This window comes from Schistocerca serialis, chromosome 3 (genome assembly GCF_023864345.2).
Source record: "Schistocerca serialis cubense isolate TAMUIC-IGC-003099 chromosome 3, iqSchSeri2.2, whole genome shotgun sequence".
NCBI lineage: Eukaryota > Metazoa > Arthropoda > Insecta > Orthoptera > Acrididae > Schistocerca > Schistocerca serialis.
This window is the reverse complement of record NC_064640.1, coordinates 795,246,471-795,260,491: the sequence shown is the minus strand read 5'-3', so window position 1 is coordinate 795,260,491 and position 14,021 is coordinate 795,246,471. Positions and strand designations below refer to the sequence as shown.

General features: G+C 38.1%; 1 protein-coding gene across 1 annotated transcript in view; it reads left to right on the top strand.

Moving 5' to 3' along the window:
* LOC126470637 (Fanconi anemia group M protein) overlaps window positions 1-14,021 on the top strand; it is a 243,069-nt gene that overhangs the window by 166,934 nt on the left and 62,114 nt on the right. The window contains exon 17 of the mRNA XM_050098618.1: window positions 7,220-7,315. Within this exon, the coding sequence (XP_049954575.1) occupies window positions 7,220-7,315 (96 nt within the window). The remainder of the gene's footprint in view (window positions 1-7,219; window positions 7,316-14,021) is intronic.

Sequence of the window (14,021 nt, the reverse complement as noted above, 5' to 3'; positions counted from 1 at the left end):
GGTGTGGGATCCGTACCAGATAGGGTTGATAGAAGAGATAGAGAAGAACCAACGGAGAGCAGCGCGCTTTGTTACAGGATCATTTAGTAATCACGAAAGCGTTACGGAGATGATAGATAAACTCCAGCGGAAGACTCTGCAGGAGAGACGCTCAGTAGCTCGGTACGGGCTTTTGTTAAAGTTTCGAGAACATACCTTCACCGAAGAGTCGAGCAGTATATTGCTCCCTCCTACGTATATATCGCGAAGAGACCATGAGGATAAAATCAGAGAGATTAGAGCCCACACAGAGGCATACCGACAATCTTTCTTTCCATGAACAATACGAGACTGGGATAGAAGGGAGAACCGATAGAGGTACTCAAGGTAACCTCCGCCACTTGCAGAATATGAACGTAGAAGTAGATGTAGATGATGACTAGCCTTTGAAACATGTATTGGATAAAATAAAATTTCATGAATTTAGCTATGGTAGTCATTGATGCTGAGGAACAACAGAAATATGCTACTGTGCCTGTAGATGATCATGTCAGTTACCAGTGATAAATTGTTTTGCTCTATGTCAAATAGAACAGAACTTTTTGCGTTGAATTTTGGATGTTTCATTTCATATACTGATGTGTTTCAAATTGATGCTGATAGATATTTTCTTACATGTTTTCTGCATGTGATACTTTATTGTCTACTCTTCATAGAAGAATTTGCTTGCATGTCGGTTATTAGTGTTGAAACATTAGGTGATCCTCAAAGAAGTGTAGTGGCGGGCATTAGTGACCACAATTCAGTTAGGATGGAAATTAGGAGTTTAGTTACAGGGTCAGTAACAAAAAAACAGAAATGATATTACAGTTAAAATTTAACATAGGTAGCAGAACTAAAAGCTTTTGTAATATAAAACTATGTGAGGTGGGTAGGAACTGGGATAACAGTAAATGACAAGTGGAGAAAGTCTAGGGAATGAATAAAGAGTGGACAGGAACAGTGGATACCGGAAGAAAGCAAGAGGTGGCCGTATCCAGCATACTGTAACAAAAAAAAATAGGAAGATTGTAAAGTAAAATGTCAAAAAAAAAACTGTCAGAAACACACATCACTTAAAAAGAAATAAGGAGAGAACTAGTAGCAAAACAATGATTGAGTCAGACATTATATAAGAAACAGTAACTCACGAGGTAAATATTACGTATTCCTCTAATTATGTAAGTTATGTAAAAGGAACTAACAGCTTTCCATCTCTGGGAGGGATGTAATATGCAGCACAACACAATGGCTCAAGGAAACTCGGGAACTCTGAATGGATTTAGGGAACAAGTTACTTGTGAATTGCAACTTCCAGGAGGATGTGGAAGTCACATTACATGAGAGGGGTGAGGGGACAATTAGTGACTATCGCTGTAGATGTGTCCCCCCCCCCCCCCCCCTTTCCATGAACCATGGACCTTGCCGATGGCGGAGAGGCTTGCGTCCCTCAGCGATACAGATAGCCATACGATAGGTGCAACTACAACGGAGAGGTATCTTTTGAGAGACCAGACAAACGTGTGGTTCCTAAAGAGGAGGAGCAGCATCCATTTCAGTAGTTGCAGGGGCAACAGCCTGGATGATTGACTGATCTGGCCTTGTAACACTAACCAAAACCGCCTTGCTGTGCTGATACTGCAAACGGCTGAAAGCAAGGGGAAACTACAGCCGTAATTTTTCCCGAGGGCATGCAGCTTTACTGTATGGTTAAATGATGATAGCGTCCTCTTGGATAAAATATTCTGGAGGTAAAATAGTCCTCCATTTGGATCTCCAGGCGGGGACTACTCAGGAGGACGTTGTTATCAGGAGAAAGAAAACTGGCGTTTCATGGGCCGAAGCGTGGCATGTCAGATCCCTTAATCGGGTAGGTAGGTTAGCAAATTTAAAAAGGGAAATGGATAGGTTAATGTTAGATATAATGGGAATTAGTGAAGTTCGGTGGCAGGCGGAACAAGACTTCTGTTCAGGTGAATACAGGGTTATAGATACAAAATCAAATAGGGGTTATGCAGGAGTAGGTTTAATAATGAATAAAAAAAAATAGGAATGTGAGTAAGCTACTACAAACAGCATAGTGAACACATTATTGTTGCCAAGATAGGTACAAAACCCCTGCCTACCACAGTATGCCAACTAGCTCCACAGATGATGATGAGATTGATGAAATGTATGAGGAGATAAAAGAAATTATTCAGATAGTGAAGGGAGACAAAAATTTAATAGTCATGAGTGAGTGACTGGAATTCGATAGTAGGAAAAGGAAGAGAAGGAAACATAGTAGGTGAATATGGAATGGGGTTAAGGAATGAAAGAGGAAGCCGCCTGGTAGAATTTTGCACAGAGCACAACTTAATCATAGCTAAAACTTGGTTCAAGAACCATGAAAGAAGGTTGTATACAAGGAAGATGCCTGGAGATACTAGAAGGTTTCTGATAGATTATATAATGGTAAGACAGAGATTTAGGAACCAGGTTTTAAACTGTAAGACATTTCCAGGGGCAGATGCGGACTCTGACCACAATCTATTGGTTATGAACTGTAGATTGAAACTGAAGAAACTGCAAAAAGGTGGGAATTTAAGAAGATGGGACCTGGATAAACTGACAGAACCAGAGGTTGTAGAGAGTTTCAGGGATAGCATTAGGGAACGATTGACAAGAATGAGGGAAAGAAATGCAGTAGATGAAGAATGGGTAGCTTTGAGAGATGAAATAGTGAAGGCAGCAGAGGATCAAGTAGGTAAAAAGATGAGGGCTAATAGAAATCCTTGCGTAACAGAAAATATATTGAATTTAATTGATAAAAGGAGAAAATACAAAAATGCAGTAAATGAATCAGGCAAAAAAGAATACAAACGTCTCAAAAATGAGATCGACAGGAAATGCAAAATGGTTAAGCAGGGATGGCTAGAGGACATATGTAAGGATGGAGAGCCATATATCACTAGGGGTAAGATATATACTGCCTACAGGAGAATTAAAAAGACCTTTGGAGGAAAGAGAACGACTTGCATGAATATCAAGAGCTCAGATGGAAACCCAGTTCTAAGCAAAGAAGGGAAAGCAGAAAGGTGGAAGGAGTATATAGAGGGTCTATACAAGGGCGATGTACTTGAGGACAATATTATGGAAATGGAAGAGAATGTAGATGAAGATGAAATGGGAGATATGATACTGCATGAAGAGTTTGACAGAGCACTGAAAGACCTAAGTCGAAACAAGGCCCCCAGAGCAGACAAAATTCCATTAGAACTACTGATAGCCTTGGGAGAGCCAGCCATGGCAAAACTCCACCATCTGGTGAGTAACATGTATGAGACAGGCGAAATACCCTCAGACTTCAAGAGGAATATAGTAATTCCAATCTCAAAGAAAGCAGGTGTTGACAGATGTGAAAATTACCGAACTATCAGTTTAATAAGTCACAGCTGCAAAATACTAACACAAATTCTTTACAGACGAATGGAAAAACTGGTAGAAGCGGACCTCGGGGAAGATCAGTTTGGATTCCATAGAAATGTTGGAACACATGAGGCAATACTGACCCTACGACTTATCTTACAAAATAGATTAAGGAAAGGCAAACCTACATTTCTATCATTTGTAGAGTTAGAGAAAGCTTATGACAGTGTTGACTGGAATACTCTCTTTCAAATTCTGAAGGTGGCAGGGGTAAAATAAAGGGAGCGAAAGGATATTTATAATTTGTACAGAAGCCAGATGGCAGTTATAAGAGTAGAGGGGCATGAAGGGGAAGCAGTGGTTGGGAAGGGAGTGAAACAGGGTCGTAGCCTATCCCCTATGTTATTCAATCTGTATACTGAGCAAGCAGTAAAGGAAACAAAAGAAAAATTCAGAGAAGAAATTAAACTCCATGGAGAAGAAATAAAAACTTTGAGGTTCGCTGATGACATTGTAATTTTGTCAGAGTCAGCAAATGACCTGGAAGAGCAGCTGAATGGAATGGACAGTGTCTTGAAAGGAGGATATAAGATGAACATCAGCAAAAGCAAAACGAGAATAATGGAATGTAGTCGAATTAAATCAAATGATGCTGAGGGAATTAGATTAGGAAATGAGACACTTAAAGTAGTAAAGGAGTTTAGCCATTTGGGGAGCAACATAACTGATGATAGTCAAAGTAGAGAGGATATAAAATGTAGACTGGCAATGGCAAGGAAAGCGTTTCTGAAGAAGAGAAATTTGTTAACATCAAGTATAGATTTAAGTGTCAGGAAGTCATTTCTAAAAGTATTTGTATGGAGTGTAGCCATGAATGGAAGTGAAACGGGGGCGACAAATAGTTTAGACAGGAAGAGAATAGAAGCTTTCAGAATGTGGTGCTACAGAAGAATGCTGAAGATTAGATGGGTAGATCACATTGAATAGAATTGGGGAGAAGAGAAATTTGTGGCACAACTTGACTAGAAGAAGGGATCGGTTGGTAGGATATATTCTGAGGCATCAAGGAATCACTAATTTAGTATTGGAGGGCAGCATGGAAGGTAAAAATCTAAGAGGGAGACCAAGAGATGAATAGACTAAACAGATTCAGAAGGATGTAGATTGCAGTAGGTACTGGGAGATGAAGAAACTTGCACAGGATAGAGTAACGTGGAGAGCTGCATCAAACCAGTCTCTGGACTGAAGATAACAACAACAACAACAACAACACTATAGATGTATCAGAGACATTTGATAGAGTCTATCATGGGCTCGTTTTAATTACGTTACGAACTACTGGAGCAAAAGGCAGAGTAGTATGTGGGATACTGGCATACCTGCAGGGCAGGACCCAAAGGATAAAAGTAGGAGAGATGTTTCAGAGAAAATAGAGCTAGAGCCAGGGGCTGCAAAGGAAAGTGTGTATAAAATAACATAGTCACAGAGATCCACTCTAATATCCGACTGGTTGCAGATGATCTAGTAGTATGTTGCAGAATTTGGCAATTACAGAACTGTGGGACTCTCCTGGATGACCTTGCAAAATTAAAAAACATGGTGAAATAGAATGAGTATTAATGTAAACAAGAATAAATTATTTAGTTTCTGCGCCAGAAAATCTGTGACAAAATTATAATATAAGTTAGCAGGGGAGGGACACACTGTATCAACTAATTTTAAGTATCTGAAGAGTGATGGCAAAGTGCACTGAGATCCTCATATAAGAGGGATACTTTGCCAAGGCAGGCAGTGTCCTCTTCCAAGTGGTGAAAATCTTGAGGGGCTGCTCCAGGGAGGTGAAGCAAGAGGCATACTGTGCCTGGATAAGGCCTCATCAGGAGTACTGCAGTTCTGGATGAGGAATATACGAATCATGCCTGATTTCAGTCCTGGAAAGCATATAGAAAAGGGTAGCCAGATTTGTCCAGTGAAATTTCAAAATATGCAGCAATGTCACTGCCATGTTAAAGGAGATGATATGAAACCCATTGGAAAGCTGGAGAAAGGTCATAGATTAAGTAGCAAGTGTTGAGCTGTTGCAAGTTGTTATATGTGGACTGATATTAAAAATGATTTGAATGTGGAAGGAGGTTAGAGAAGCCAAAATTTTATACCATTTCTGTAAAATAAATGTGCTATCCTGTATTGTGTCTGTGGGTTGATTTTCTTTCATATGTGATGAGGAAAGTGGAATATTTTACTGATAGAAAGCTCTTGAATCCCATACTTGAGACACTACAGAGTTTCAGATAAAGTTTGGAACTGAGTATGTTGAGGAACTAAATGAAATTCGGTGATTGTGTACATAAATATATATGTAAACCAAGAATGTACAAGGGGTAGTAATAAAATTCTATTTTATCACATTTAAAAAACAAAAAGCTGAAACTACTAAACTTGTTAATGATGTTAGTTCTCTAGATATTCACCCTTCAGTTTAACATATTTATACCAATTATGGATGGCTTTGCAGAGCCCTTTGTCATAGAAGTTTGCAGTTCAACTGTTCAGGAAACGTTCCACCTTGAAAATCATTTCATCGTCATTATGAAATGGCCATCCCATGCAGTGGCTTCTTCATCCAAGAAAAAAGGAAGAAGTCACTGGGTGCATGCCATGAGCATACAAGGGTGAGGCAAAATTTGATAACCTGAAGAATAAACACTTGTGACGGTGTCCTGTGCAGAATAAGTTGACTTGTTGTCATGCAGCAAACCCATCCCTTAGATAGCTCCCACAGTGCTTCCCCTTGACAGGCTCATGGAACCTCATCGGGAGATTTCACCAGTATGCTCCTGTGACAGTTGCCATTTATGAGCATCAGACTATGACAGTCCCAAAAAAAAACACTTAATGTAACCTTGACCAATAGTGGTTAGCTTTTTTTACCTTTTTTGGCAATGGTGAACCACATCTTTTCAGTGCTTGGTTTGCTCCTTTGTCTCAGATTATAGTGTTACACCCAGCAGTCATACATGGTGACTAAGTGAGTGGGTGTGAGCAGCTGCAGAACCCAGAAGAAACCGAGCTTTTGCAATGTTCAGAATGTCATGCTAGATATGGAAAACTGATCTATGACCGATTTTCACTTTTTCCAATATCACCTTGGTGATTACACCCCGGTCTTTGAGCACCAGGACCACCACTTCTCTTGCAATTCCCAGTTTTTCACAGGGAAATGGTCTGTCACTTTATTTTCATCATTCAGACTTGTCTGATCACATTGGAAGCATCTGCACCACCTAACTATTATATGTCATATGATGGTGTATTGTTGTACACCTCCATCAGCTCAGCATCAGTCGTTACATTATTATTCCTACTTAAATGTAAAAAATTAATTGCTACACAACACTCCACTTTTTCAATGGGCTGTGCCATTTTTTTGCTCTTCTAGTGACATACTGTGGTACTGCGGCATGAGGATTTCAGTGTGTGCCAGGACTACAAGCAAGTACCTGCAAACAACATAAAATTAATCATGTAACTTTATCTTTTTGAGGGGATTCATAAAACTTTAAGAGTACTTATCATGTGTTGCTAAAGAAGTAGTAAAGCTTCGTTGTAATGCAATATAGTAGTAGTAGTAGTAGTAGTAGTAGTAATAGTAGTATTAATAGTAATAAAATTTTCTTCCATATGGCATTTCCACAAGAGAGGAAAGCATTCTCATTATTTATGATTTATAGGTTTTGTGTGTACAATTTTTGATTTATAACTGGGTAATAGAAATTTACAATATATCTTACAGAGAGTGGAGATAAATGCACAGTTACAGCAATAAGGCAAAGACTTTCAGTTCATCTTCCTATAATGGATCCAGCTTTCCTGTACGGTGCAAAAAAAGGTACGTTAAATAATTACAAATATTTTTTGTTGTAAAATATTTCTCCAGATGACAAGAGAAAATTTCATAGTTGATTTGAGTTAAGAGTGTGAAACATGCATAGATGTTCGGTATCACTGTTTTAAATTGATGCCCTCATTCGGGTACGACCACTAACAGCAACCATTCCACCATCACCAACAGTAATTGTTCATTTTACTGAATCCAAATTTTTGAGACATTTCTTCATGTGAAAATATTTTATTAATTTCTCCATCTCATTTTAGGGAATAAAGATGTCACCAACTGTACCTAAATGCAATGTGTATGATAATTTTTCACACTTCAGACGCATTGTCATTACATTTTAATATTGCAATACTGAGAGCATATTCTCATCGTGTGTTGATTACTTCTGATTATTATTGCCACCATTTTTGTTAAAATGTTGTAATAATGAAGAGCTTTAATATATGATAACCCGTACTTCACAACCTCAGTGGATGGAATGTCATTGCTGATGAAAATTTTATACAGCCTCACTTTATACCATTAAATTTATCAAACTTGCTGAATTATCTGAGGTTCTGATCATACAATGTAAGCTTTCACGGCTGGTACTGACTTCACTTAAAACTTTCAGTGTACTAGGCAAAACTTCCAGTCTACTAGGCTGTCGTCGATTTATAAAAGTTTCTCCTAATGTTTTCTCTCTGACTGCAGGAGAGATCTTCAGAGGTAAAATGTCGAACTGCAACCACAACTCGTGTGGGCGCCGATTACATAGGTGGTATAATGGGCACCACAGTGTACATCAAGTGATGTCGGCCATGAGACTATCACTGGTATTGCAAAAATTCTAGATTGAAAGTAATCAATCATCATTCGTACGTTGCAGCGTTGACATCCAAATTTTGTCTAATTTAACACCTTCCTCTTTTCTGTTAAAATTATTATAGCGTTTATAGATCTCGATAGTGTCTCTGTACATACGTGCATGATAATGCGATGTTTTCGATATGACACTCGTCTCAGTGAATTTTATTTCGTGATCAACCTGTTTGAGTGTTGAAGACTAATTTATGATATGTAGTTACATTGTGATGCTATAGAGGAAATGCAGGGGAAAATTAATTTTCTTGAACATGTTAATATTTCACTTTGATCACAGAACAAAGCAATCAAAAACCTATCACTGTAAATTTTGATGAACTGTATTGGTGTTAATGAGTATGATCTTGTAGTGATTTTGTTGAATATTCCTAATAAATAGTGGATGCAGTATGTGGTAGTTTGTTGATAACCATCTGAAGTGACCAGTGTGATGTGTTTTGTGAAAGATGGACAGTTTTTTTAAATACAGTTCATAGTCATTTTCATTTGAAGGGTTCAACAAGTATGTAGATCAAAACCAAACTGAAAAAACAGTCTCACAAGGGATGAGAAGATAAAGCATGCTATAGTGGCCAGTTGAGACCACCACAAATATTCATACTATGGTAATGACTTGAGTGGATGAAATTTTTGTCAAATACTTGCAGAGTCTAATAAATTACACTTTTCTGAAGGAATGGCAAAATTAACAGTCTGCTGGATCATGTATGTAACTGTAAAAGAACATTATTTTTAGAATTTTTTTTTCTTCAAATAACTACCAAATAAAATTCCCCCCCCCCCCCCCCCCCAGGTCTTTTCTAACTGCCCTCAATTATGCTTTCATTCAGTTCAATTCTCATTATGAATTCATATTTTAATGATCATGGCCTATATGCTACAAAGTCCGTGGCACTGAGGGAAGTGGCTTAATGGTTAAGAACAACATCAAAGAAACTGAGGAGGGGATGATTGTCAGATCCCTGTTCAGCCATGAAAATTAATATTTTTTGAGATTTACCTAAATGATTCCTAGGCTGAGACCTTTACATTTCACAACTGAACTAGTTTTTTGTATCTAATTATCTAGGTGATGATGACATGGTAAATTCTTGACATTCCTGCAAGAAATTCATTTTTAAAATTACGATTCCCCTATCGTAAGGGACTACACATAAATGGGGCAAAAGTTAAAGGTGAGGTAGCTACTTTTATTAATTAACAGTATCAGTTCTTGTCTTTCTCACCTCACTACTGTGTTAACAGTTGGTAACCTAATATGCTTACACACACACACACACACACACACACACACACACACACACACACACACACCAGCGGTCAGTGAAAACACAAGTTAAAAGAAAATAGCAAATACCTTTGTGTGCTGTTCAGGGACGCTGAATTCCAGTAGTTCCTGACAAAGTACAAAAGCAGCAGAAAAAGTATAGGGAACCCCTGAAGACTCTAAAAGCACATTATTATGCTGAACAGATAAACAAATCTACTAATGTTATTAGAAGACCCTGGAATATAGTAAGCATTGATGGTGAAAAGAGAGAAAGTATCCAGGTCACAGTAATACAGCACTAGGAGAAAATGGAATGTTGATTAGTGAGCCAAAGCAGTATGTGAGGTCTTCGCAGGACATTTTAGTTAGTCATACAGATAAGAAATTCATGAAACAGCACTAGAAATAAACTCAGTTATAGTGAGTAACTCATTTTCTCTAAGGAGTGTAACAGAATGCAAGGTAATGAGAATCATCTAAAAACTCTAAATGGAACATCTTGTGGCTGGAATGACGTATCATCTGCATTATTTCAAGAAAATAGAAATGTATTAATAAAATCACTAACACATTTAATAAGCAGTTGAAATTGCCATAGGTTTTTCCAAGCCTGTTAAAAATCACTCAGATATGATCAGTGTATAAAAGAGGTCAATTACTGATATAGATTATTTATTGGCCAATTTAATTGACTTCAGTGTGTGACAAGTTGCTTGGAAGAATAATTGCAGACCAATTGGAATCTTTCTTCTTCAAATACAACCTACTAAAGAACTCGCAGTGAAGGTCTGAAAAGGGTGATGCACAGTAACAGCAGTAGCAACTTTTCTTCCATGAACTGCTAAGCAGATTGTATGAAGGAAACAAATTCATTTGGTCTTTTCTGGACTTGTCTAAGATCTTTTAGTCTGTGAATCATTCAGTAGTTTTATCCAAACTTGAAACTTCAGATAGGATTGACACTGAATTTCCTAAGGTTTTACCTCCGAGATAAAAGACAACATGCTAAAATAAGTCAGAAGAGTTATAGTAAGATCCTAATAGTAAAATCAACATGCAAGACTCTCAAGTATGGAGTCCCACAGGATAGTATTCTTTGGGCTATTAGTAATGTAACACAACCTCATTACTCAAAGCTAGTGAACTATGCTGACAATACAGCATTTATTAGCTGGGGCTGTACTGAAAGACAGAATTGCAAAACAATGAAGAGAATTTTGGCCTTATCATGAGTAAACTTGCATTGAATATGGACAAGGCTGGTGTTCTGGATCCATTGCTTTTCTTGATATGTGTTAATGATCTGCCACTACACATAACAGATGATGTAAAAAATGTTCTGTTTACAGAAGACACATTGTGAAAGACATGGAACATAATATAAATGATGTAGCTAATAGCGTATTCAGTAACATCAGTGCGTGACTTTTGGAGAACAGATTAATGCTTAATTGTAACAAAACTCTGTGAATACATTATCTGACACAAAAGTCTTGCAGAAGCAAAATTCTATGGTCCAAAGATAGTCAAATAGTCAGTGAAGTAAACAATTTTAAATTTTTAGGATTGAGGATAAATGGGAGGCTTTCTAGGACATATAGCTTTCAGGCCTTCGCGAAGAAAGTAAATGGTACTGTCTTCACTATAAGAATGAGCTCCACTGTCTTTGACACTGGGACACAAATGCTTTTGTTTACTTTGCTTACTTCATCTGTTATCTCGTATAGTATTATACTCTGGAGCAACTCTATACTCTTTATCAAGAATATTCTCAGCCCAGAAATGAGCAGTCAGGCTATTAAGCTGTGTCAATTCATGAACTTCATTTAGGCCATTATTCAGGTATCTCAGAATTCTAACTTTCCCGTCCCTGTACGTATATTCCAACCTGGGGTATATTGTTTCAGAAACTGCAACTTTCGTTCAGTGAACAATAGACGGAAAAATTATATACATTTCGATAACACTTCCTTACGCTTTGTACAGAAAGCTGTGTACTATTCAGCAGGTTTCGTTTTCAGTAGAATTCTAGTAGACTGAAAAAAAAAAACTGATTGATAAATCACAAGTGTTCAAATCCAAATTGAAAAGTTTCTTTGTGGCACAGTCCTTCTATTTTGTACAAAAGTTCCTTGCTTTAGTTGACAGCTTTTCTCTGCAATTGGTCACTTGTTCACATACTCTCTGTTTTTCATATTTTATTAATTCTTTTATTATGTTTTATAAGTTATATAATCATCATTCTGTAAATTATACAGGATGTCCCAGGAGGAATTGTCAGTATTCAGGGATGTGACAGGAAGTATCATTCAAAGCAAAAAAGTCAAGTAAACATGGTCTCTAAAATAAATACACTTAAGAGGTCCATGTACTTCATCTTCAGTACTGTAAATACAATGTCTTCTACTGCAAGCTCTTTGCTTTCTATGTTTTGAGTATGGGCACTATGGACCAAAACAACAAAAAGAGTCCAATAAACATGGGCTCTAAAGTACGAGGGTACTCCCAAAAGTAAGGTCTCCTATTTTTTTATAAGTACAGAACTCTGTTTTTGTGGAAGCTGGTCACACTGTTATGAAGAGTGGTTCACCCGCTGTGTGTAAACATGCGCACGCCGCGCTGAGGCGCTCAGTCTTGGCTTGGCAGCCGTTGAGAATGGTGCTCCCCTTGGATGTTACTGCCAAGTGCGAATTGCGCGCAGTTATTCAGTTTTTGAACGCAGAGGGCACTGCGCTGATTGAAATCCATTGCCAATTGACGGAAGTGTATGGTGAGTCGTGCATCGATGTCAAAATGTTTGTAAGTGGTGTAGAGAGTTTGCAGCTGGTCAGACCGAAATTCACGAGTAACAAAGGAGCGGGAGACCGTCAATTTCTAAGGAGACAGTGTTGAAGGCTGAGCAAAGCATGCATGAAGATCGGCGAATCACCCTGGTTGATCTCTGCACATTTGTTCCTGAGGTTTCCCGAAGCACCGCTCACAGAATTTTAACGGAAACATTGAACTACCGGAAGGTGTGCACAAGATGGGTGCCACGCATGCTGACTGAGGACCACATGCAGCAATGAGTTGATGCTTCCTGCACGTTTCTTCACCACCTTGCAGCCGAACAGGACAACTTTCTGGACTCAATTGTCACGAGTGACAAAACCTGGGCATACCACTTTACTCCTGAGACCATGCAACAATTACGCCAGTTCATAACTTTCTGAACAGCATGGTGGTGAGCTGGTACAAAAACACATTGACAAAAATGGTGGTTATGTCGAAAAATAGCTAAACGTTCAAGCTGTAAACTGATGTAAACCATTGTAGAAATAAAGAGGTCTATGTACTTGTAAAAAAAATAGGAGACCTTACTTTTGGGATTACACTCGTACGTACCTCAAGAGCTGTGAGCACTTGCTAATCTCTGCCACTGTGCAACACATCTCTTTTACTTGACAAATGCTCATGGGCGTTGGGGTATACAGTTTAGAGCCCATGTTTACTAGACTTTTTTTATTTAAATGATCATTCCTGTCATCCCTAAATACGGATCATTCCTGCTGGGACATCATGTATGCTAACTCATTCCATGACCAAATAACTTTGGCTTCCATGGCCCCCTGTAATATGATAAATAAACAAATGAAGTTTGGAATGTAGGAGACAAGGTACTGGCGGAATTAAAGCTGTGAGGACGGGGCATGAGTCGTGCTTGGGTAGCTCAGTCGGTAGAGCACTTGCCCGCGAAAGGCAAAGGTCCCGAGTTCGAGTCTCGGTCCGGCACACAGTTTTAATCTGCCAGGAAGTTTCAAATGAAGTTCTTGTTAAATTATAACCAGTCTAAAGTGGACACAAATATTGAATCACTGTCTACAGCTGAAAAATATTATATACATGAATTTTTAGTCATTGTAATGGATGAAAAGTCTTATGTGGAAAGGACATGTCAGATGCATCTGTAAAAATATTACCTGCAAAATTTCCTTACTGAAATGCCTCACAAATATAACTACTCCGGTCGTAAAGCAAATACACTAAGTATTAATCCACTTGCATTTGCAATATACTGTAGGATTGATTTTTGGGGGTGTGACACCCATAATCTATATGGGTACAATATTCAGACTTCAGAAGAGGCCAGTTAGAAGAAATGCTAATATAAACAAATACCAGTTGTGTAGCAAATACTTCATGAAGTATAATTTGTTGACTGTGTTAGCAGCATGCCTTTAAGACAATTGTATTTCTAAAAGAGAATGAATAAATTAGGGTAATGACTAGAGACAGACATAAATCATTACAATACACAAACAAAATGTGATTATCATAGGATTCTGAGTAACAAAAGAGCTACAGGTCATAGCCCACTTGCTGCTGGAAGACAAATCTATAGCAGTAGCAATTTCATGGAAATCATCTTAAGGGCAAGCTTGAAATAGTTAATTAAAAGATTTTTATATCCACTCAAAGGTTTCTGAATGCCGTTATCAACAGTACTATTTTTGTATACATACATACACATACAGGGTTATTACAAATGATTGAAGCGATTTCACAGCTCTACAATAACTTTAT